Here is a 21,436-nt window from a genome sequence, read left to right as displayed (position 1 = left end):
CTTTTATCATAGCTATGCTTTTATGTAATCCTTCAATACTTTTCAACCTGTGTGCGGTGCACGCCTTCTATTTACATGCCCCCCGCCAATGTGGGTGTCATATTGATAGACTACTTCAAGTCATTTCGATACCGTCTTATCTTTTCATTATATCGAATTATATCTCGATCTGATTTAATTTCAATAAAATGCCGGAAATGTATATAGGCGGTATTCAAGCGTGACTGAAAGAAATACGTTCGTGACGTCACTCGCTTGATTACTGGTCCCAGACGCTCGTCAAAACTACAACATTGGAAATCTGAAATATTCTGGGAACTGGGGTCTTAAATCATGTCTTCCGTCAGCGATTTGGATCGACAAATCGAGCAATTGAGAAGATGCGAAATCATCAAAGAGAGCGAAGTTAAGTCGCTATGCGCCAAAGCCCGGGAAATACTCGTTGAAGAGAGCAACGTACAAAGAGTCGACTCGCCTGTGACTGTATGCGGGGATATCCACGGACAGTTCTACGACCTGAAAGAGTTATTCAAAGTGGGCGGTGATATTCCCAACACGAATTACTTATTTTTGGGTGATTTTGTCGATCGTGGCTTTTACAGCGTCGAAACATTCTTGTTGCTGTTAGCTTTGAAAGTTCGATATCCCGATCGCATTGTGTTGATACGTGGGAACCACGAAAGTCGACAAATCACGCAAGTGTACGGTTTTTATGATGAATGCTTGAGAAAATACGGTTCTATCACTGTGTGGCGATACTGTATTGAGATATTTGACTATCTCAGCTTGTCTGCTATTATTGATGGAAGTATTTTTTGTGTGCACGGCGGACTATCTCCGTCGATACAAACTTTAGATCAGATTCGTACCATAGACCGCAAACAAGAAGTACCACACGATGGTCCCATGTGTGATTTACTATGGTCAGACCCGGAAGATACAACAGGGTGGGGTGTGAGCCCCCGTGGGGCTGGATACCTTTTCGGAAGTGACGTGGTGCACTTGTTCAACCAAACGAATAACATCAGTAGAATTTGCAGAGCACATCAACTCGTCATGGAAGGTTATAAATGGCATTTCAATGAAACTGTTCTGACAGTTTGGTCAGCCCCTAATTATTGTTACCGATGTGGGAATGTGGCAGCGATCCTAGAATTGGACGAACACTTGAACAATGATTTTACGATTTTTGAAGCCGCCCCGCAAGAGGCCAGGGGCGTTCCAGTGAAAAAACCGCAGGCCGATTACTTTTTATGAATGCAGAATGTTTTGAAAAGTGCACCTTCCAGAGTTGAACGATGGCTTAAGAATTTTTGAAGCAGGCCCCCACAAGAGTGCGTCTATTTTAACAATGTTGACTCTACTAGAAAATATTTTGTTCTACTCTAGTGGAATCAATGCCGGCAACTATTTCGACCCCACGGGAACTTATTTCAATATTTTGAGTAGCATTAATCTCAAACTCAAACTGTCTTGAATATACCGGCAAATATATCATTATTTTGCTTGAGGGTATTTGAAATATTTCATGGTAGAGTCATCATTTGCAAATTTAACACAATAGTAACTGCCGCCCCACAAGAGGCCCTGGGTTTTCCGGTGAAAAAAACGCAGGCCCATCACTTTTTATGAACGCAGAAACCTTTGAAACTGCCTCTATGAGGTTTGTTGTCTGTATCAATGTGTGTCAGCTTTTCTACACTGACAATGCAGCATGTGTGCCGATATAATGCAGCCTTGGTTTGAAATTTCGTGAACACTAGGGCTGTTCAAAAATCACTTTTTTCCAAATTTTACTGGCTGTTTCATGAAATTGTTAGGCTGGCTAAAACAAAATTAATGCATTCCAAATATGGCTTAATCCTTACCTGTAAAAGCTAAGTTATTGTAGAGAATTTCAGAGGTGGAAAATGGTAGTTATAATTATTGATGATCGAATTTCTCAAAGTAAACACTATTTTGAATGTGTAGCGTATTTTAGCCATTCTAACAATTTCATCAAGTATCCTGTAAAATTCCAAAGAAATAGTTGGTCTTGAACAGCCCTAGTCAAATACCGATTTTTTGACTGATTTCTGTGTAAACTGCCGAGGTTACTTTTTGTAAATAAACAATGTTTTTGTGTACAATGACATTTGATCGGAATCTTGCAGATACAGAACTTCAATATACAATTGAGTAATGTATTTCTGTTGAAATAAACCCGAATATTTTTGGCCGACACTCGTCAAGGGTCATTATCTGCAGCTAGTAGAGAATTGGAAAAAACTTTGTGTATCATTGGATGTTGTTCTCAATTCTCTATTAGTTGCCGACGATTATCCAACGAGTGTCAGCCGAGAATATTCGAGTTATTTCAATACGAAAATATTATTCAGTTGTATACTGACATTTGTCATGAAAGTCTTGTTGTGGCTCAGTGTGATGTTTTTTTATATGAGAGCTTGCAATAACTTGTGTTTATTTTAAAATGAAGCGACTAGCTGTAGATAAATCCTGTCACAATGACTGCGGATGAAGATGTGGCAGAGAATTTGGTCTTTCTGAAGCAGCTTGTACATAAGTTGAATTCGGCCCTGGCCAGACACCAACCAGACCCGGACGGCAGCGTGGTATGTAGCGCAGAGTAGCTTACTTTTTTGTAGACAGGCACGAGCACCGAAATGGTTTCGATACGCAGATCTGAATCTGGTGTTAGTTCTAATGATTCGAGAAGTGAGAGATGGTTTTTGGGGTACACTGAAATTGCATGCTCCTTGCAGCTTAAGAGTTGATTTATCAATGAGAAATATAGTTCCGATATTATTTTCCACTATGAAAGGCTGTAAACCTCAATTTTCCTTATTTCGTATCACAGCATACCTAACGAGAAGTAGGGTCCCCAAAACTATACAAGTTCATGTTAGTGATTGATCCAACATTGTAAGAAAGGGCAAGTTAAAATTGTTCAAAAATAATTTTTTTTCTGATTCCGCGGATTGACTGATCAAATTGATAGGTTGCCTAAAACACACCGATTTTATTGCGTTTCCAACTAGTCTATGTGAACGCACCTGAGTTTGAAAATTTTGAATTTATGATAAAAATTTTAAAAGAAATTTCAAATTTTACTGTCAGCCCCATGAAATTGTTACGTTGTCTTAAGTCTGATGTAGGCCTATAACAATTTTTGCTCACTTCCAAACAGTGGAGGCAAAATGATTTCAGTTTCAAATTTTGGATTATATCCTGGACTGTGGGTAATCCCGGAATTATGAATGAAAAACTCAAATAACTTAGCTTGTAGGGTTGGAATCGAGACAAATTTGATGCATTGTATTCTTTGTGGTCCTATGAAAGGTACATATGAACCGTGTACATCATTCATACTGTTTTGACATCATAGCCTAATGAGTGATACTTGACTCAAAACCTAATACTCGAGTACCAACACGCGGGTATACTACTCAAATTTTCACAACCCTAATGCGGACTGATGTCGAAGTATTCTGTGCCGCTACTTTTGTAGAATTATTATCGTAAATTTCTTCTCTACTACAAGTACAAGTAGTCATTTCCATGACATGTCAAAACTACTCCAAGGGTAAGCCGAAACTGAACAGTCTCAAAAGTAGCCTGCTAAATTGAGTATCTTATAAAGAAGATTTTTTGGTGGGGTCGCATACTTTTAGCAGCTCAGCCTTGGCTAGTATCAAAAATATAACATCATGACAATGAAAAATGACTGACGACACGACAATTGGATGTGATTTCCAAAAGTATATTCACCACATTATTCAGAGTTATGACATAGGAGTTACGTCACTTCTAATATATTCATTATCTAAATATGCTAACTATGCTTTTAGAAGTGCTGAACTGAGTCCGGAGAGACTTTTTAGGGTAGGCCTACAGTACATTGGTACACATTTTAATACTAAAATCATTATATGTTAACATATTTGCTCCCGAAGATTTTCTAGAAGTCTTCATAAGCAATCGTCAACGATTAAGAAATCTCAGAAACTTGCAAGCTACATTACATGCATCCAATTCCGACATCTGCGTAACAAATCAATGGTTGCCATATGAAATTTTGATACCTAAAAATTTTCTCCGGACAATTTGCACAGTAGTGTAATGTCAAGCAACCACATGAGTAAGTAGCGCAAGGGAGCAAAACTATTTTGAATACTCTGAGAAAGTCAAAATTCTTCGTTACTGGCCACTGGCCGCCAATGGTTATGAAATTCATTTCATGAAACACGGCACTGAAAATGAATTTACTTGTGCAGCTAGAACCGCAATCGGTTGATGTTCCAGCGCCATGGCTGGTGGACCCACGACATCTCTCGCCGCTATTGAACGAATACGAAAAGGCACTGGGACACTTTGAGAATGAGTTGCGGAAAATTCAGGACGAGAATCTGGAGCGGAAACATAAATTGAAGGTTCGGGAACATTCATAAACCCGACTTGAGTGTAAACTACTAATCTAGGTCACTAACTAGGCCTTCTGTTTTTTTTCTGAATAGTTCTACTTCTAGTTGCGAAATTTGAAAAATGTGTGTAGTTCTACTGTTGGTTTCTCAAGTTTTGAAAAGTGAGTAGTTCTAGTTTCAAGTTTTAAAGAGTGATTTGTTCTAGTTTCACTTGTAAGCTTTAAAAAATTGAGTAGTTGTTAGTATGGGAAAGTGAGTAGTTCTCTAGTTTGGCATTTAGAAAATCCAGTGGTTGTGCGCAAGTCTGCAGAAACTGGGTTCAATCTGTCAAGTTTCCAGGCCGCAAACGACGACAATCGGGAAATGCGTCGCGAAATCGACGAATTGAAAGTTCTTATTCGGGAAGGAGAATCGTCCGGTAGGAATTTTGTCAATTCGACTCTTTTGATTGACATTCCGAGAATTTTCGCGGAGGTCATTACTGATCAGTGTCCAAGTGCTTTAGGTCTTTTAATTTCTACTTCGCTTTTTTCATCTAAACCACTTACTTTTCACGCTTTGAATTTTAAAAGGTAGAAAGTAATTTACAGACGAGTTTGTATCTCTTTTTTGAGTGAAATTGTCAGTGTGTTAAATATCCCATGTGTAACCAAATAACCATCGAGAAATCGCTACGATGGGTGATTTTGCGTTGGTCGCGAAGCGGAAGATCTATCTTGCAATTTCGAATGTTGCCACCCACTATCTACTCCTAAATCTACTTTTTAAATTTCTTAGTACTTTTCCAAACATTCATTATATACACTTTTACTGGAGTGGTTTTGGTATGTCTTGGAAAACTTAATGCCTACTTCTACTGGAATATCGTCGCTGACCACTGTAGCGTCCTTGAATTTTCTAAGATCAACCACTGATCCAAGGCGGTGGCATGGCGCAAAATCTGCAACGACAGTTGGAACTCGCTCTCTCCCAGAAAGACGAAGCCACAAAAATGTGTCGCGACACCATGTACCAGCTTGACAAGTGAGACTTTTGCAGATCCACCGTCGGCTAGTTATCAATGTAGACTCGTTAGAGCAAAATATTGGTGATCTGTTTTTATCAAACTGAGATGTTTCTGCTCCCTCTTTATCATTCTAATTTAATGTATTGTATTCCTGAAAATGCTACTATCTCGCTAAACGAGCCAGGCTTGGCTTACAGACATTTGTCATTTTTACCCTTATGAGGACAGACTCTGATTCGATACGAACTGGACTTGGTTTTGTTGTATTTCTAATTTGTAATTCGATTCAATTTCCATTTTTTTTGTGAATTCAATCATGCTACTGCTGATGGAATTTGATCAAAATTTGTCGCTGTAATTCAAATTCTAATTTATGAAAGTTGAAAATTTCCCGGTCCAACTGTGAGAACGAACTTGATTTTGTTGCATTTCTTTTGAATTTCAACTCTTTGAACTCTGTGGTTCTAATTTTAATTGAATTTGGAAAAAGCTGAGTAGCTCTAATTAAAATCTCCTTTGAAAAACAATGTACTGGTATAAATACTAATCTAATTTGGAAAAGCTGTACGGTAGGGCTCTTTAAAAATGACTTTTTTTCCTCAAATCGCACTGGCTACTTGATAAAATTGTTAGGTTACGACGGCAATAACTCCGCTTCTACTGGTTGGAATTGAAGCAAATTTGGTGTGTAGGCTTAAATTAGGTAACCTAACAATTTTATCTAGTAGCCAGTGCGATTTGAGAAAAATAGTCATCTTTGAAGAGCCCTACTGTACAGCTCTAATTCTAATCTAATTTTGAAAAAATTGTATAGCTATAATTCTAATTCTGGTCTAATGTGAAAAAACTGTGTAGCTATCATTCTAATTCTAATCTAATTTGGAAAAAGCTATATAGCTCTAATTCCAATCAAACTAGGAAAAAAATTGTACAGCAATAGTTGTATTCTGATCTAATTTTTTTGAAGAAACTTCCAATCTAATTTGGAAAAAGAAAGCTGTGTAGCTCTAATTCTAGTCTAATTTGGGAAAAAATTACATTGCTAAAATCTGTTGTAAACTGCTAATGTCGCATAATTTAAAAAATTTTTGCCTGATATTCACACGACACAGGATTCGCGTATAGAAGGCTCTCTGTGTTAACGATTGCGTCTTTAACGATGTCGCATCAGAAATAGAAGAATACTGGATGTACACACTTGAAAAGACAGATGTAGACTCATCAAAGTTGTAGTATATAAAGACAATTTGACAGATGTCAAAATTTGCGTATTTTTAGCACTTTGCGAAGAAAAAAAATACGGAATATCTCAAAAACTAATGTTATTTCTGGATTGAACGACATAAGAATACCCTAAAACGATAGTATACATAGTATTTTTAGCACTTTTCGAAACAAAAATATTGAATATCTCAAAAAATAGAGCCGATTCTAAAAACTAATGTCATTTGTGGATTCAGCGACATAAAAATATCCTAAAACAGTTGGAACTTTCTTGGCACCAAAATGTCTGTTGACCAGTGTTATATTTCTAATCGAATTTTGAAAAACTGTGTAGCTATAATGCTAATGTCATTTGGAACAGAACTGTATTGGCGTCGTTCTAATTCTAATTCTATTCTGATATAGAAAAAAAATGTAGCTAATATTCCATTCAATCCGGAGAAAGCTGTATAGCTCTTATTCTAAATCTAATCTAAAATGGAAAAAAATTGTGCAGCTACTTGAAATCTCATTTGTAATGGCTGAAAATGTACAATTCGTCTGCTTGCTTTCCGCAGACTTCGTCACAACCAGCAAATCGAGTCTGCTTCCGTGAAATCTCGGCTGCAGTCGTACGAGGAAACCAAGAGACAGAACGAGCAGCTCAACCACGCCAATCTCAACTTACAGATGACGCTCGAGAGCGCGCGGAACGAGATCCTGACCTTGACTGCGGCTCTGCATCAGCAGGTGACATATCTCACAGTAGCAGTGGAGACCTGTTATGTTGGCTAAAAAAACGCTGGACACCAAATTTGGCTCAATTCCAACACATAGAAGCGAAGTTATTGAGGTTCAAACGTTAAGATTTAATCTACTGGAGTTTGAAATTTTAAATTCAAAGGATATATATGAAAAGAATTCAGAATTTACCGGAATTTTCTTGAAATTGTTAATTTCTCTAATAAAGCTATACACGTCAAAGTAAGCGAGCGAAGTTGTTTATGTTCGAAATTTAGGAATGAGCTACTGGAGTTGAAAAAATTTTAAATTGAAAAATTCAATATTTCTTTTTCGAACAACCCCATTTGTTGAATTCTATGGAAAAAAAACGATGCACACCAAATTCGGCTCAATTCCAACCTGAAGAAGGGAAGTTATAAAAGACCGTACAATTTGAAAAAAATTTATCATTTTTATTTTATTTTAAAATAACCTAAGTAATTTAAAGTAACTCCAGTATCATAAATCCTAAATTTTGATCGTCAATAACTCCGCTTCTGCAAGCTGGAATTGAGTCATTTCCAAATTGAACATATTTTTTTGGCCAGACTTGTTACTTTTTAAACTACTCTACTTCCATTTGAAGTGTTTACCTATTTTGGAAGTAACTACTTTTGCTAGTAATGGAGTACCTTCTACTTGACTACTTGTACCTCTTGTTGAGTAGCGACGCTCTTTGCAGGATCAAGATTTGGATGAAACCAGGAACGTCGCGAAGGAGTCAAAGTCTGATTTTCAAAAATCGAAACTGTCGGTTATGGAAAGTCGTCAAAAAATCAAAAGCCTGGAAAGGGAGCTGGAAATTTTGGTGAGTTTCGCTCTCTGTTTTCGTGTTAAGGTAGAAAAACGGACGAGATTTCCAAGTGAGAGAAAAGTAAATGTTGTGGGTCTTGTGTTTCCGAAAAAGGAGGAAGAAGTCACTCGAGTGACTAGTCTGAGTAGAGAAACCTACTCAAGTGAGGTACTCTGAAAAATGAGAATTACTCTGTTTAGAGTGAACTTTACCAATACAACAAGTATTTCTTTATAGTTTGGAATTGAATTGAATTTTTAGGTTTTTACAAATTCGGTAATTCTAATCTTTATATAAATTGAAAAAAAAAACTGTAGCTATCATTCTTTTTTTTTTTAAATCTGTAAATGTGTGTGTGTGTGTGTGTGTGTGCGTCTGAGTCTGAGTCTTAATCGATCTCTCGACAGCGCAACAACGAAGAAGATTATCATCGGAAAGAAATGATTTCGAAGACCACGACGGAAAAATTGCGTTTTGCAGTCACAGACGCCGAAAGCCGACTGGCTCAAGCTCTGCAGGTTCTCATTTTCTCTTTGTCTTTAATCAGAACTGTAGTTTTGAACAGAATTTTTAGAAGCATTTCATCAGGTGACATATTTTTTTAGGTGAATCTTTATAAGCACAGAAGTCCAATGTCGCGGAAAAAAATAAGTTGCTATTGTCAAAGTTATTCCTCTTCAATCTTTTCAATATCAACATATTCTTAATCATGTACATTAGTGCTGTTTAAAAAACAATCAAATAACACTGGCTATGTGATAAAATTATTATGCTGGCTAAAACAATGCTGCACCAATTTGCCTCAATTCCAACCAGTAGAAGCGTGGTTCTTGTGGTAGTAAGTTTTGAATTTATTATGTAAAAAATAATTCGGAAAAACAGAAATTTTCTCCGGATCCCATAAAATTATCAGGCAGACAGGGGAGACAATGCACACCAAACTTGGTTCAAATCCAACCAGCATAGCGAAGTTATTGCAGCGCAAAAATTTGGATCCATTGAGAGAACCACACATTTTCAATCCAACGTTGTTGTATGACTCTCGAGCTCCCTCGATGTCTTGGGTACGTTCGATATATTGTAATACAATTTAGGAAAAGAACTGTGTAGGTGATGCTACACATAGATATTAAGATATGTTTGAGTCTCCAAATCTTGAAGCCGTGATGTAACTGTTAAATTGTCACCCAAAACCAAGAGCGCACCTTGTATAAGACAGCAAACACACACACATCAGTACACACTGTTCATATACAGGAAAATTTGTCTGCCAACATGGAATTGAACATAATCTTGTTTCCAGGCCTGCACAGAATCGCAGAGCGCGACGAACAACCTCCAAACCCGGATCTCGGCGCTGGAGCGTGAAACCGACGAAGCGGAAACGAGAGAGCGACAGCTGATGGAGGAGGTGGGTCGGATGGGAGTGGCTGTCAATCAAACGCGAGACGGATGATGCGTTACAGATGTTGGAGCTGAAAAGGAGAGAAGAGAGTTTGACGGGAGAGAGAGAGCGAGCGTGTGAGAGAGCAAAGGAGAGAGAAGCGGAATGCGAGAGAGTGAGGGGCGTGATGGAGGCGTTGGTGGAGGAGTGCGGAGTGAGAGTAAAGGAGGAGGAGGAGCGGACGAGGAGGAGATGTGAGCAGCAGGTCGAACAAATCAGACTCGATATGAAGGTGAGAGTGCGCGACGTCCCGAAACTTGACCTCGCATCTAACAACATGTCGCAGACGATGGAACTCGAACTGAGCAACATGCGCAGCGAATGCGATCGTGCCAAACGAGCGAAACGTTTCGTGGAGGAAGAGTTCGAGTCGTTTCGGAAGACGCGACTCGAGTCCGACTCGAACGACAGAAGGGAGCAGCTGCAGACTCGTATGCTTGTCGCGGAACGAGCAAAATCCGACGCGCTGCTCAACGTTCAGGTTTGGGTCCGGATTTGGTCTCTTTGGTGGAATTTTGACCGTTTGAAAGTGCTCTTAAGTATGAAAAATTTTGTCTCGCTCCTTTGTCAAATTTTGACGGCAGCCTGGCTCCTGCTAATGTGGAAAAGCTGAGAAAACTTTTTCGGCTAAATGAGGTGCCATTTCTTCCGACGGAAAGTTGAGTTGAAATCGGCAACATAGCGTCGCTGGAAAACCACTTTGGGTGACTTTTATCGCTATTTGGACATATAGGGATCTCTAGTGAAGTGGACGTATACATATACAGATGTATTTTCAAGCTAAATTGAAAACCAAACTGGCTTATGTCCAATAGACGTAAGCCTCTTTGACATTCCACTTGACTAAGGCATTATGTCCATTATTGCAGTAAGTAAACTGTTACGAACCTGTTGCCACGTCTGATATACGTAGCATCGCATTCTCGACAGTTTACTTTGTTGCGCCATTGTAAGCTATCGACCGGTTCTAACTATTGGACTCTTCTTGAGGATGTATATTTATGTTTATCTCTGATGCCATTACATGTCAGAAGAAAAGTCATAGAAAAAGTGAACTTGCAAATACAAATGAAGGCAGTAACACCCAACAAAAATTACGGAGCATTGCTGAGACTGACAACATTATTCCAGACAGTAGTTGTAAAAAGGAAGGACATATAATTCTGGTTCTGAATAACACAATGATAGGAAATGCCAATAGAGTTTGCATTAAAGAAGCATTCTCCAGAAGTCGATGCCTTTCAATTGCAGTGATGTAATTACCTTCAAATCGCCCATGGGTTTAACCTAGTGTCCCTCAATTTGACAGAACGAATCCATCCAAGTTACTGATCAAAAGTAAGGCAAATGAAATTTTCAAACTGGTCTAAACCAGCAGTTTTTTCGAGTCTTATTACAGTCTGTTCAGTTTGAAGCCATAAACCGGCACAACTGACACATTTCTGCCACAACTGTACCTGGACATGATAGGGATTTCGGTAGACACCAAGTGCTCCTGAAACGTTGTGACAGAAAATTTGGTTCCTTGATTTTGCACTATATGCATATGATTCAATATCCCAGGAGCACACTTTCAATGTTTTGGTAGTGTGACCGTGACAACTATCGGAAATATTCTTTTTCGATTCTCTCAGTTTGTCATTTTGGAACATAGCGCAGTTTGGTTTTCCAGCGATGATATACCACTATTTATTTTTAGGGCCGGGCATAATTGAGTACCTCAGTGGCTCTATTCTGAACCAAGTATCACACTTTGAGTCGAGTATTAAATTATGACTCATTATCATGCCACACCAGTAGGTTCAAATATGTGTCTTTTATGCGGCTTTTATGACTTTTCCACATCGCATTAAAAGATAACTCTGTCTTCTTCTTCTTACTGTGCCTATTTCATTGCGCTTTATTACAGTGCTGTAGATTGATCATTACCAATATAAGACCACGGTGGATAATCGTATCAAACATAGAATTCTTGTTGATAGCTTAAATCTTAGTGACAATGAGTGTATCACCTGAAAAAACCGTCTCTCACTACCAATCAACACAATTAGTGAGAATGTTCCCCGATATTTTCTGCTCCCGGTTCGAGATTTTCTTAGTTTCGATCTTTTGCAGAATTTGGAGGAGAAGATCTCGCGTTTAAAAATGGAGCGGGAATCTGAAGTGTCGTCGTTGATTGCAAAGAACGAGGCTCTGGAACGTAACCTGAAACGAGTCAAACTAGAATCGGACGAGTCGCAACATCAGCGACTCCTGCTGACGGAAACCACGAGTCGATACAAAGATCAAATTCAAGTGGGTTCGCGGCAGGGCTGGGACCGAGTCACAAGTTAATCTCAGTTTTAGAGTTTTGACTCGAGTCAGGTCGAGCCATTTTCAATTCACCACCGATATGACTCGAGTCCGAGTCCAAGTCATTGTGTTGACTGCTCAGTTTCCAGTCAAAGTCCTGCTGAACCCACTCTGGTCACATCAAATGGCTAGCATTTATAATATACTAATTTTCTCGCTTTTAGCAGTTTCTGGTCACAACAGGGTCGTAACCAAGTCACGAGGCTCCGAGTCGCAAGTCCTTCTCATTTTTATAGTTTTGACTCGAGTCATTTTCAATTCACCCCCGAGTCAAGTCCAAGTCAGCGAGCAGAGGGTCGAGTCCGAGTCACGGTGTTATGACTCGAGTCTAGGTCATTGTGTTGACTGCTCAGTTTCCAGTTAAAGTCTTGTTAAACCCCCTTTTTATAACTCTGTTTCGTGATATCGAATTGTTTGCATTTAAATTTACTTAGTTTTAGCAGATTCTGGTATCATTTTCAGGTACCAGTACTAAAATACGAAATCCCAATAGTATGGTTACTTCACTATACTCGAGTCATATGACTTGGTTCGAGAGTTAATAAATCAACAAAAATTTTAGTTGGATACTCATTTTCCACTGTGGGCGGCTGTAAGCCGCGATTGATACTATCGCAACATACTAATCATGTAGCACAAAGCAGGTGTTCCGGGTTCCGGAGACGCACTTACTAAATTTTCGGGCTATCTTGAAAAACCCAATTTTTTCTCACTTTCAACCGGCAGAAGTGGAGTTATCGCAGTTGACAGCTCAGAATTTGCATAAAATAGCGTTGACGGTGGGTAATGCCACAATTACGAATGAAAAACTCAAATAACTTTGCTTCTACGGCTTGGAATTGCGTTACATTTTTTTTGCATCGTTATCAAAGACAGCCCTACTGATAACATCACGCTCTATCAGAAACTCGAGTCCTCCTCAAACGAGACCAAATTGGAATGCGAGAAGCGGCTGGCTCATGTCCGCGCAAAGGCAGACGTGCAGACAAGAAGACTTGAAGCCAGGCTACGCAGTTTGGAGGATTCCAACCGGAACGAAATTCAAAATCTGCACAAGTTACTCGCGGACCAACAGAGGCTGTCCGCCAAGTACGTTTTTCAAATGATCGTTGAAGGAAAATTAGTTTAAGGGTTCACACCAGTGTTGGGATGACTCGAGTCATGACTTGACTCGAGTCACTTGGCTAAAATGACTTGACTTGACTTGACTCGGCGTATCAGAAATGTGGATTGACTCGTGACTCGAAGCAAAATTCACGAGTCAATTTCAAGTCATCAAGCAATCGATGTCGATAAAAATCACTTTACCTTGCAATCGGATTGTTCGCGAAACGCCGGTGTAACCCGTGAGAGCGAGCAATCATTCAATGCTTGTGCGTTTTACTGATCCTCTATTGTTCTCTCACAAATAAATTGACCGCTAACGAAGTGATCAAATCTTACGCCGTCGTTAACTAGTATAGTAAAGTAATTTAACAGAAAAATGTATATTACTATTCTCTGTTATTACCTGATCCAAACCTCTTGTTTTATAGAAATTGAATTCGAAGATAGTTTATATAGTCCTCACCAATGGGCGGGCTCGAATTGGCTGGTAACTATAAAGTGAGGCTATGCAATTACTTACGTAGTTTAGCATTTCTACGCATATGTATGCGATACAGCACCTTCTTGCATGCATATTTAACTTCATATTCGCTCATCGGTTCAGAATCAATCACCACTCAATCTGCATTTCAGACAGCTAGCAAAATGCAATGATGCAGGCATGCCTCATACTTCGAAAAGGCAACTTGACTTGAAATGTGACTTGACTTGACTTGACTCGAGTCACCTCCAAAAATCGAGTTACTTGAGTTGACTCGAGTCACCTTCGAAAATCGATTGACTTGACTTGAGTCAAAATGTTCAATGACTCGAAATGACTCGTGACTCGAAGGTAGTGACTTGATCCCAACACTGGTTCACACTGCGTGTTTTACTCATGATTAGCAATCAAAGGTGGTTAAGAAGTACTTCTACTCTTTGATGTACCATGGTAGGTTTTGCTACTTGCAATACTTCAGTGGTTATGAATTTTGACTACTCCAACTTGGTGGTTTTCATTTTTTTTTAAAACATGGAATACTAAATTATATACTCAAATAAGTTCAAAAGAATGTACTGTAGGCATTGCTTTACTTGAAAACTTTGAAGTAAAAGTAGTCTGAGATCATGCCCTCTGAAGTAAAAAAAAAGCGACTTGAGCACTCCGAAAAGTACAAGTAACGTCGCAAATTTTTACTCGAACACAAGAAATAACGATTTCCTAGTAAATATTGTGTGATTATTTCAGGCCTATCTCTGCCTAGAAAACATGAATGTGGACATTTTGTTCAAATTCGATGAAATCGTAGGTACAGAAATTCTGTATATTCAAAAGGTTTTTGGCTGGCTTGATAGTCAGCAGTAGAGATTTGGATATCAACAATCGTATCACTAAATGTGATGTACTCAGTATGAGATTTCGCATTATATAGAAAAATAGATGGCAAGTTTTCCCTTGCCAAATTATCGTGTTCGAGCAAAAAACTACTTTCTACATTTTAGAAAGTAAACAGTTCGTATTACTTTAAAAATTAATCGGTTAATTTGGATATAGTCCAGAAACGTACCCACTAGAAGAGTGAGCCGATGAAAACCTATTGGTATGTTCCAATATAAAAAGTGCTTCCCTTATTTAGCTAGATAGACTAAGAGCACCATCACCGACGTGATGGAAACATCCATCGAGAAGAGAGCATCAGAGTTAACTAGTTACATTCTATTATAATTACCACTCAAGTAGAAACATACATAGAAATTTCCCCTCGCTCAGAGATAGTCGATATATACCATGTATGTGGTGTGTTAGTAAAGTACTGCATTGCAACCAGGACATTACGTTTGGGGTGTGTTCGTACTGTGTTACAATCCGGACATCATGTCTGGGGTATGTTTGGAGTGTGTTGGCACTACGTTGCCACACTTGAAGTCACCCCATAGTTACCGTAGATGCCCTTATGTTCGGTATGCTCCTTATTGCCAAAACGAAAGGCACCCTTTCAGAAATCAGGAGTATTGCGACATTTGCGAGTTGCGCCTGATCCGCGGTCCGCTGTTTACATTGTGGTATTTGTAGTCCGCTCGGTCCGTCGTTTAGTATTGCGCAATTTTGTCATCGTCCGCTCGGTCCGTCGTTTAGTATTACATGTTCAACGGTCCGCCGTTTAGAGTTGCCCCTTTAATATACTACTTGCAACTATATGCTACTATACTACTTACTACTTGCTACTTTAATATACTATTTCTAGATGATTTTTAGATATAATTTTAAGCTCCGTCTCTTTTTCTTTTTTTTTAATATAAAAAACTATTTTTAAATCCGTTAAAAGGTGGAAAGAGGAACTTGAATCTGCGTCATCTGAATACGAATCCAAAATCTCCGAACTCCAGAAACAACTTGCTCGAGTCAGGAAGAGATATTCTGACGTTAACAACAAATTGAAGGTATTGATATTAATTACCGATTATTAAGATTTATGTCATTCTATGTCCAATTTTAATGACAGCAGGGCGTCAGAGAGAGGCAACACGCTCCAGATCTGAGCGAGACAAATCGCAGACTCCGAGCACGGCTTCACGAGACTGAGTATCGTCTTATGAGTGCAACGGAGAAACTGGGTGAAATACAAGGGGTGAAAACGGCCCTCACTCTGAAAGATTTACGGGACCATTCGTGACGACCAGGGTTGTAATGACTCGACTAGACATTTGTCAGTGACTCGACTTGACTCGAATCATTTTCTAGAATATAGAAAAAAATTCTTGAATACCAAAAATGACTCTATTCGACTTGACTCGAGTTATTTTCTTGAATATAGAACATGACTTGACTTGAATTATATTGTCTCTTGTCTTGACTTGAGTCAATTTGTGTATTGACTCAAGTCATTTTCTCGATTTTGAAAACACTCGACTCCAGTCACCTTTTTTCACCCGATAATAAAGTGAGTCCCTTTGAAGTCTTGACTCGAGTCAAAACAGTGCATGTAACATTGGCTTGGTTACAACTATGATGATGTCAGCACTCGACGAACTGTATTCTGTAGCAATACTTTTATATAATAAATATATTTTTGAAATCTGGGGGATGCGATGAGTTCTTGCAATGAACTCAAAATGTCACGAATAGGCCTCTTGTCATATCGTCGATTAGGGATGGACCAGTTTTTATGAATTCAAGTCAGTTTGTTATCAACAATTTCACCATTTCAATGCAGAAGTCGAAACGAGTTGGAGTAGTCTTTGAAATCATTGAATGAAAAGTGTCGTAAAAGGTACATATTTGACTTGGTACATTATGTAGCGAGATGCGTCTGTACACATTGCACAATGTAATGTGACGCGATCTCCTGCTGAGAAGACCGTTAAATTAGGTCATTGATTGCCGCGCGCTCGGCTATCGTCTCTGGCCTGATTTATCGCGTCTTCAACAAGCCGATAGTTCCACTGGATTGAAGAATCGCATCTGCAATAGGCCATGTGCAGTGTACACACTATTCCATCGCTGGCCTGCACAATCGCATCTTCATTGGCTTGGTGCTCACGATATTATCGTTGACCTACACAATCGCATCTGCAATAGGCCTACGAACGATATAATCGCTGGCCTAACCATCTCGGACCCAGCATGCATTGGCTCCTATCTCTCGATGGCTTGTTGACGATATGCCGTTAAGTGTATTCTAATTAGTGATTCTGAGAGTTACACCGCGAAACTGAATGACATCGAATGTTCGCAAAAATGTGCGTGCGTGCAAGCGCAATTGATTTCCGCTGATGATTAATTCGAAAAAAAATCGAGACCCCCTGATTTTATTTCAATCCCCCTACATTTTCGGCTGGCTGCGTGCCTGATCACGTGAATTAGAGCGAGGTATGATGTCGGCATCAATTCCAGTATCAGCTAGTCGTCCTTCTAGTACTCCAAACCTAAACATAAGGATGGTCAAAAGGATGTAAAGCCGTTGAAGTTTCCGGTGTACGACCTGCCAACCTTTTGTCTTACTACGAAGCGCTGCTTTCTATTCAGCCCACTTCTGTGGAAGCTGAAAAAGCATTCAATGAACGTGGACTCTTTGTTACAAAATTCCAGTCCCGGCTACAGGATCCCACAATTGATGCATCTGTGCTTTATAAAGAGGGCATTGCAGAAGCAGTGAACATTAAATTTGGGTGGTTTTTCTCGTATTCGCTCATACTGCGCACGTAGGTAGGTACTCTACAATAACACTGTGTAATGATTTTGCGATCCGTTTTACATGCAGACCTAATGAAATCGATTGTCTCACTTAGCAGTTATTATCCGGTTAACCGGTTAGATAAATTCCAAAATATCCGGATATATCCGTTATCCGGATAGTGAAAATTATTGATATCCGAACTAACCCTAGTAACGACGACCAATTCGTAAGGCGGAGCAAATACATTCCCTTACTGATGTATAGCTGTCATGTATTTTCCACCCTTATCATGAGCGGTCGAAGATGTATCTTGCAATTTCCAATTCAGCCACCTACTATCTACTCCCAAATCTACTTTTTAAATTTCTTAGTACTTTTCAAAACATTCATTATATGCTTCTGCTTCTACTTGAAGTAGTTTTGGTATGTCTTGGAAATCTTAATGCCTACTCGTGATTGAGTAGAAATTTACCTTACTTCTACTTCTACTGGAAATTGTCGCTGACCACTGTAGCGTCCTTGAATTTTCCAAGATCAACCACTGGTCCAAGGCGGTGGCGTGATTCAGAATCTGCAACGACAGTTGGAACTCGCTCTCACTCAGAAGGAGGAAGCCACGAAAATGTGTACCAGCTTGACAAGTGAGACTTTTGCGCTAAACCATCAAATCCACTGTCATTAACTTCGACTCATTCTAATCCAATGTATTGTAGTCCCGGAAATACTACGGCAGAACTGCATCGTACGAGACGAGCCAAGCTTGCTGTACGTGTACAGACATTTGTCGTTCTCGTGCTTATGAGCACCAACTCTCATTCGATATGAGCTCAACTTGGTTTTTGTTGTATTTCTAATTTGTAATTCGATTCAATTTCAATTTTTTTTTGTGAATTCAATCATGCTACTTCTGATGGAATTTGATGAAAATTTGTCGCTGTAATTCTAATTTATGAAAGCTGAAAACTTCCCGGTCCAACTGTGAGAACGGACTTGATTTTGTTGCATTTCTTTTGAATTTCAATTCTTTGAACTCAGTGGTTCTAATTATAATCTCGTTTGAAAAACAATGTACTGGTATAAATACTAATCTAATTTGGAAAAGCTGTACTGTAGGTCTCTTCAAAAATGACTTTCTTTCTCAAATCGCACCAGGCTACTTGATAAAATTGTTAGATTACCTAATTTAAGCCTACACACCAAATTTGGTTCAATTCCAACCAGTGGAAGCGGAGTTATTGCCGTCGAAAAATTTGGATATGAATAAAATAGTATTTACGGTGAGCACCACTATAATAAATAATTAAAGAATTGGTCACCGTAAATACTATTTTATTCATAATCCAAATTTTTCGACGGCAATAACTCCGCTTCCACTGGTTGGAATTGAACCAAATTTGGTGAACATCGTTTCGATAGCCAACCTAACACTTTATTGTTAATGTTTAAATTTTTCGTTTTATATTTTTATATAATAAATAGAAACTTTCTTCTCCTGTAGCAATGCGGCTACTGGTTGGAATTGAACCAAATTTGGTGTGTAGGCTTAAATTAGGTAACCTAACAATTTTATCAAGTAGCCAGTGCGATGTGAGAAAAATAGTCAATTTTGAAGAGCCCTACTGTACAGCTCTAATTCTAATCTAATTTGGAAAGAAATTGTATAGCGATAATTCTAATTCTGATCTAATGTGAAAAACTGTGTAGCTATCATTCTAATTCTAATCTAATTTGGAAAAAGCTATGTAGCTCTAATTCCAATCAAATTAGGAAAAAAATTGTGCAGCATTAGTTGAATTCTGATCTAATTTTATAAAGAAACTTGTGTCATCATTATTATAATTCTAATCTAAACTGGAAAAAGAAAGCTCTAATTCTAGTCTAATTTGGGAAAAAATTGTACAGCTATAATTGAATCCTGATCTAATTTGAAAAAAACTGTAACTACCCACTGCAAAAACTTCAACATCGGATCATCCGTATCATTGCCAAATCCCCACGGGGGCCTGGATGTGCAACTGATAAATCGCTTCTCAAAAGATTTGGTGTTCTTAACTTAGAAGATATGAGGAAGCTGTAAATTGCCATGTTTATGTATCAGTTCCATTGCGGTCAATGTCCCTCAAATTTCAACGACTATACTTCACCTCTAAGACAAAAGCGCACAAGTACAGCACACGCGCGTCAACGAAGAACAACTACCATATGATCAGGACTGAATACAAGAAAACGCATTGCTCTATCAAGTATGCCGGACCCCAATTGTGGAACAGCATCTCGCCGGCTATCCGTCAGTCGTCGAGCATGTCTGCATTCAAGTCGAAACACAAGCAATTTCTTCTAAATCAATACTAGCTAGTCTTCAGGATTACCGGACCACGACCTAACATCGACCTTGCCCTCCGCCACATGCCACCCCATTTTGTCGCTTGCGTCTTGTCTCTGCATTACTTTTCATTCAGTGTGCATGCCTCTTATTTACTTCGCCTAGGCTAAGGTGGGTGTTGTAGAAGAAGTGGGTCGTCTGATAACCTGCTAGAGTTGTAACCCGAGTCCCACGTAATGGGTGGCTGGGTAGATATACTTAGCTCAGGGTATATAGTAGACACACGTCCCTGCGTTAGTTCTTGATCTGACAACTTCAACGTGAATCCAACGACAGTATTGCCTCAGATAGATATATTGGTCGAATATGCATGGAATATACAGTAGGGTATCGCATATGAGTCTAGTTTGTAATTGAAATGCACGAGCTGATAAATGGTAAGTCACGTGGTTGCGAGAAGAAAGATATAAGTCACGTGATATACAGATATAGGCGATGTACCATAATGATGTTGTATCTTACAAAGTGTATGAACCGTGAGAGGGCGCAGGGCGTTCCACATCGCCTCTGCTAAAAAGGCGTGATTAGCGACAATAGAAAATGAAATTTACATGCATTGAATAGTAGTACGATTAAGAAATGTAATAATTTCAACATATAAAACATAGCATGTTGATTAACGAGGTAAGGCCGAAGTGTGTAGTTAATAAAGTATTGGTAGAAGGGTGATAACGTCAATTGAAAATGCGATATTGTAGCCTGATGTTGGAATATTTATACAACATGATAGCAATGCAACCGTATGAGATAGCGTGACGATAACACGTTAAGGGTAAGATTTAATATAGTCAAAATGGCGAATTGGTTATCTGAGGCAATTTTGTGTTTTATTAAAAGTACGAAAGAAGCAAAAAAAATATGTACACAAGGTAATTGACATTAGGTCTGGCGAATGCGTCATACGCTAGAACGAATTGGTGGTAGCTCTAAAACGAGTGTATGTTATTTGTAAAGGCAAAATCCTATAAGCGGAATCCAGTGTATGGTTTGGGAGCATATTAAAGTCAAAATTACTTTTCAAATTAATCGGAACACGAGGTATTAGAAGATAGGAAGTAACGAAAGTAGGAAACTGATGTCTGGGTACTATAGAGAACAGAGACTGCTTTTATGAGTCAATGGAGTTGAATAGAAAATTATTCAAACGGCGTCCTGTAGTCGAAACACGTGGCTCAAGATACCAGAACGGCTTGTAAAGGGCAATTTTATGAAAGCTGTATTAAAATGAAAAAGGAAAAAAAAACACGAAAAAAAAAGGTCGACAATTGAATACAAAATGGCCGACAATCGGTTCGATATATGACAAACAACGGCGCCGCGGAATATGGCATGACGAATAGGTAAGTAGTGTGGGAAATGGGGTAGATGTGTGTTATTGTTAGCCGCCGAAAATCCCACGACAGCGGGGAAGACCAATTATCACATTAGACGGTACGGGGCGGCGGCGTCAAGTCTGCCGCAATAGGGGAAAATTATACAAACCAAGTAGCAAGTATATCTCAAAATGTAGGCAAGACAAATCAGTATCTCGGAAGAGGTTGCGAGAAATGTCTGTCAATCAAAATCCACTTTGGGTATCCGGGTCACGGGATTGTTCCCGCGATAACCGGCCATGCAAGAGAAGCGTGGTTTCCACGTGCAATTGCCGAAAATTAATAGAATATAATCTTCCAAGGATTAAGAAATTCATCGCGATGGAAATTTGAAATGTCCATCGGTCTTTAGGAAGACCGAAGAATTATTTATACACAGTTAAACCGGGTACCGTGGGCCGCGAACCTGCCTCG

The 21,436-nt window shown here is 39.0% G+C and overlaps 2 protein-coding genes across 6 annotated transcripts; both read left to right on the top strand.

Moving 5' to 3' along the window:
* Positions 1–242: 242 nt before the first annotated feature.
* LOC145442670 (serine/threonine-protein phosphatase 4 catalytic subunit) lies at positions 243–2,476 on the top strand. Its single transcript, XM_080320648.1, has one exon. The coding sequence runs from the start codon at positions 334–336 to the stop codon at positions 1,255–1,257; it is 924 nt and encodes a 307-aa protein (XP_080176774.1). The 5' UTR covers positions 243–333; the 3' UTR covers positions 1,258–2,476.
* Positions 2,471–16,165, top strand: LOC145442663 (sodium channel and clathrin linker 1-like). Of its 5 annotated transcripts, XM_080320641.1 has the most exons (14): positions 2,471–2,612; positions 4,275–4,430; positions 4,761–4,839; positions 5,324–5,444; positions 7,209–7,380; positions 8,096–8,221; positions 8,614–8,724; positions 9,510–9,617; positions 9,673–9,882; positions 9,937–10,131; positions 11,766–11,945; positions 12,907–13,091; positions 15,416–15,530; positions 15,593–16,165. In XM_080320641.1, the coding sequence occupies exons 1-14, from the start codon at positions 2,505–2,507 to the stop codon at positions 15,761–15,763; spliced, it is 2,037 nt and encodes a 678-aa protein (XP_080176767.1). In that variant the 5' UTR covers positions 2,471–2,504; the 3' UTR covers positions 15,764–16,165. The 5 variants fall into 5 exon arrangements, 3 of the variants coding, with proteins under 3 accessions (XP_080176767.1, XP_080176766.1, XP_080176765.1); XM_080320640.1 differs by having other exon boundaries at positions 9,673–10,131; positions 15,596–16,165; XM_080320639.1 differs by having other exon boundaries at positions 9,673–10,131.
* Positions 16,166–21,436: the final 5,271 nt, after the last annotated feature.

The sequence above is a fragment of the Botryllus schlosseri genome, chromosome 7 (assembly GCF_051294905.1).
Source record: "Botryllus schlosseri isolate E-star chromosome 7, Bs_hap1, whole genome shotgun sequence".
NCBI classification, from domain to species: Eukaryota; Metazoa; Chordata; class Ascidiacea; order Stolidobranchia; family Styelidae; genus Botryllus; species Botryllus schlosseri.
This window is presented reverse-complemented; position numbering and strand designations above follow the sequence as displayed.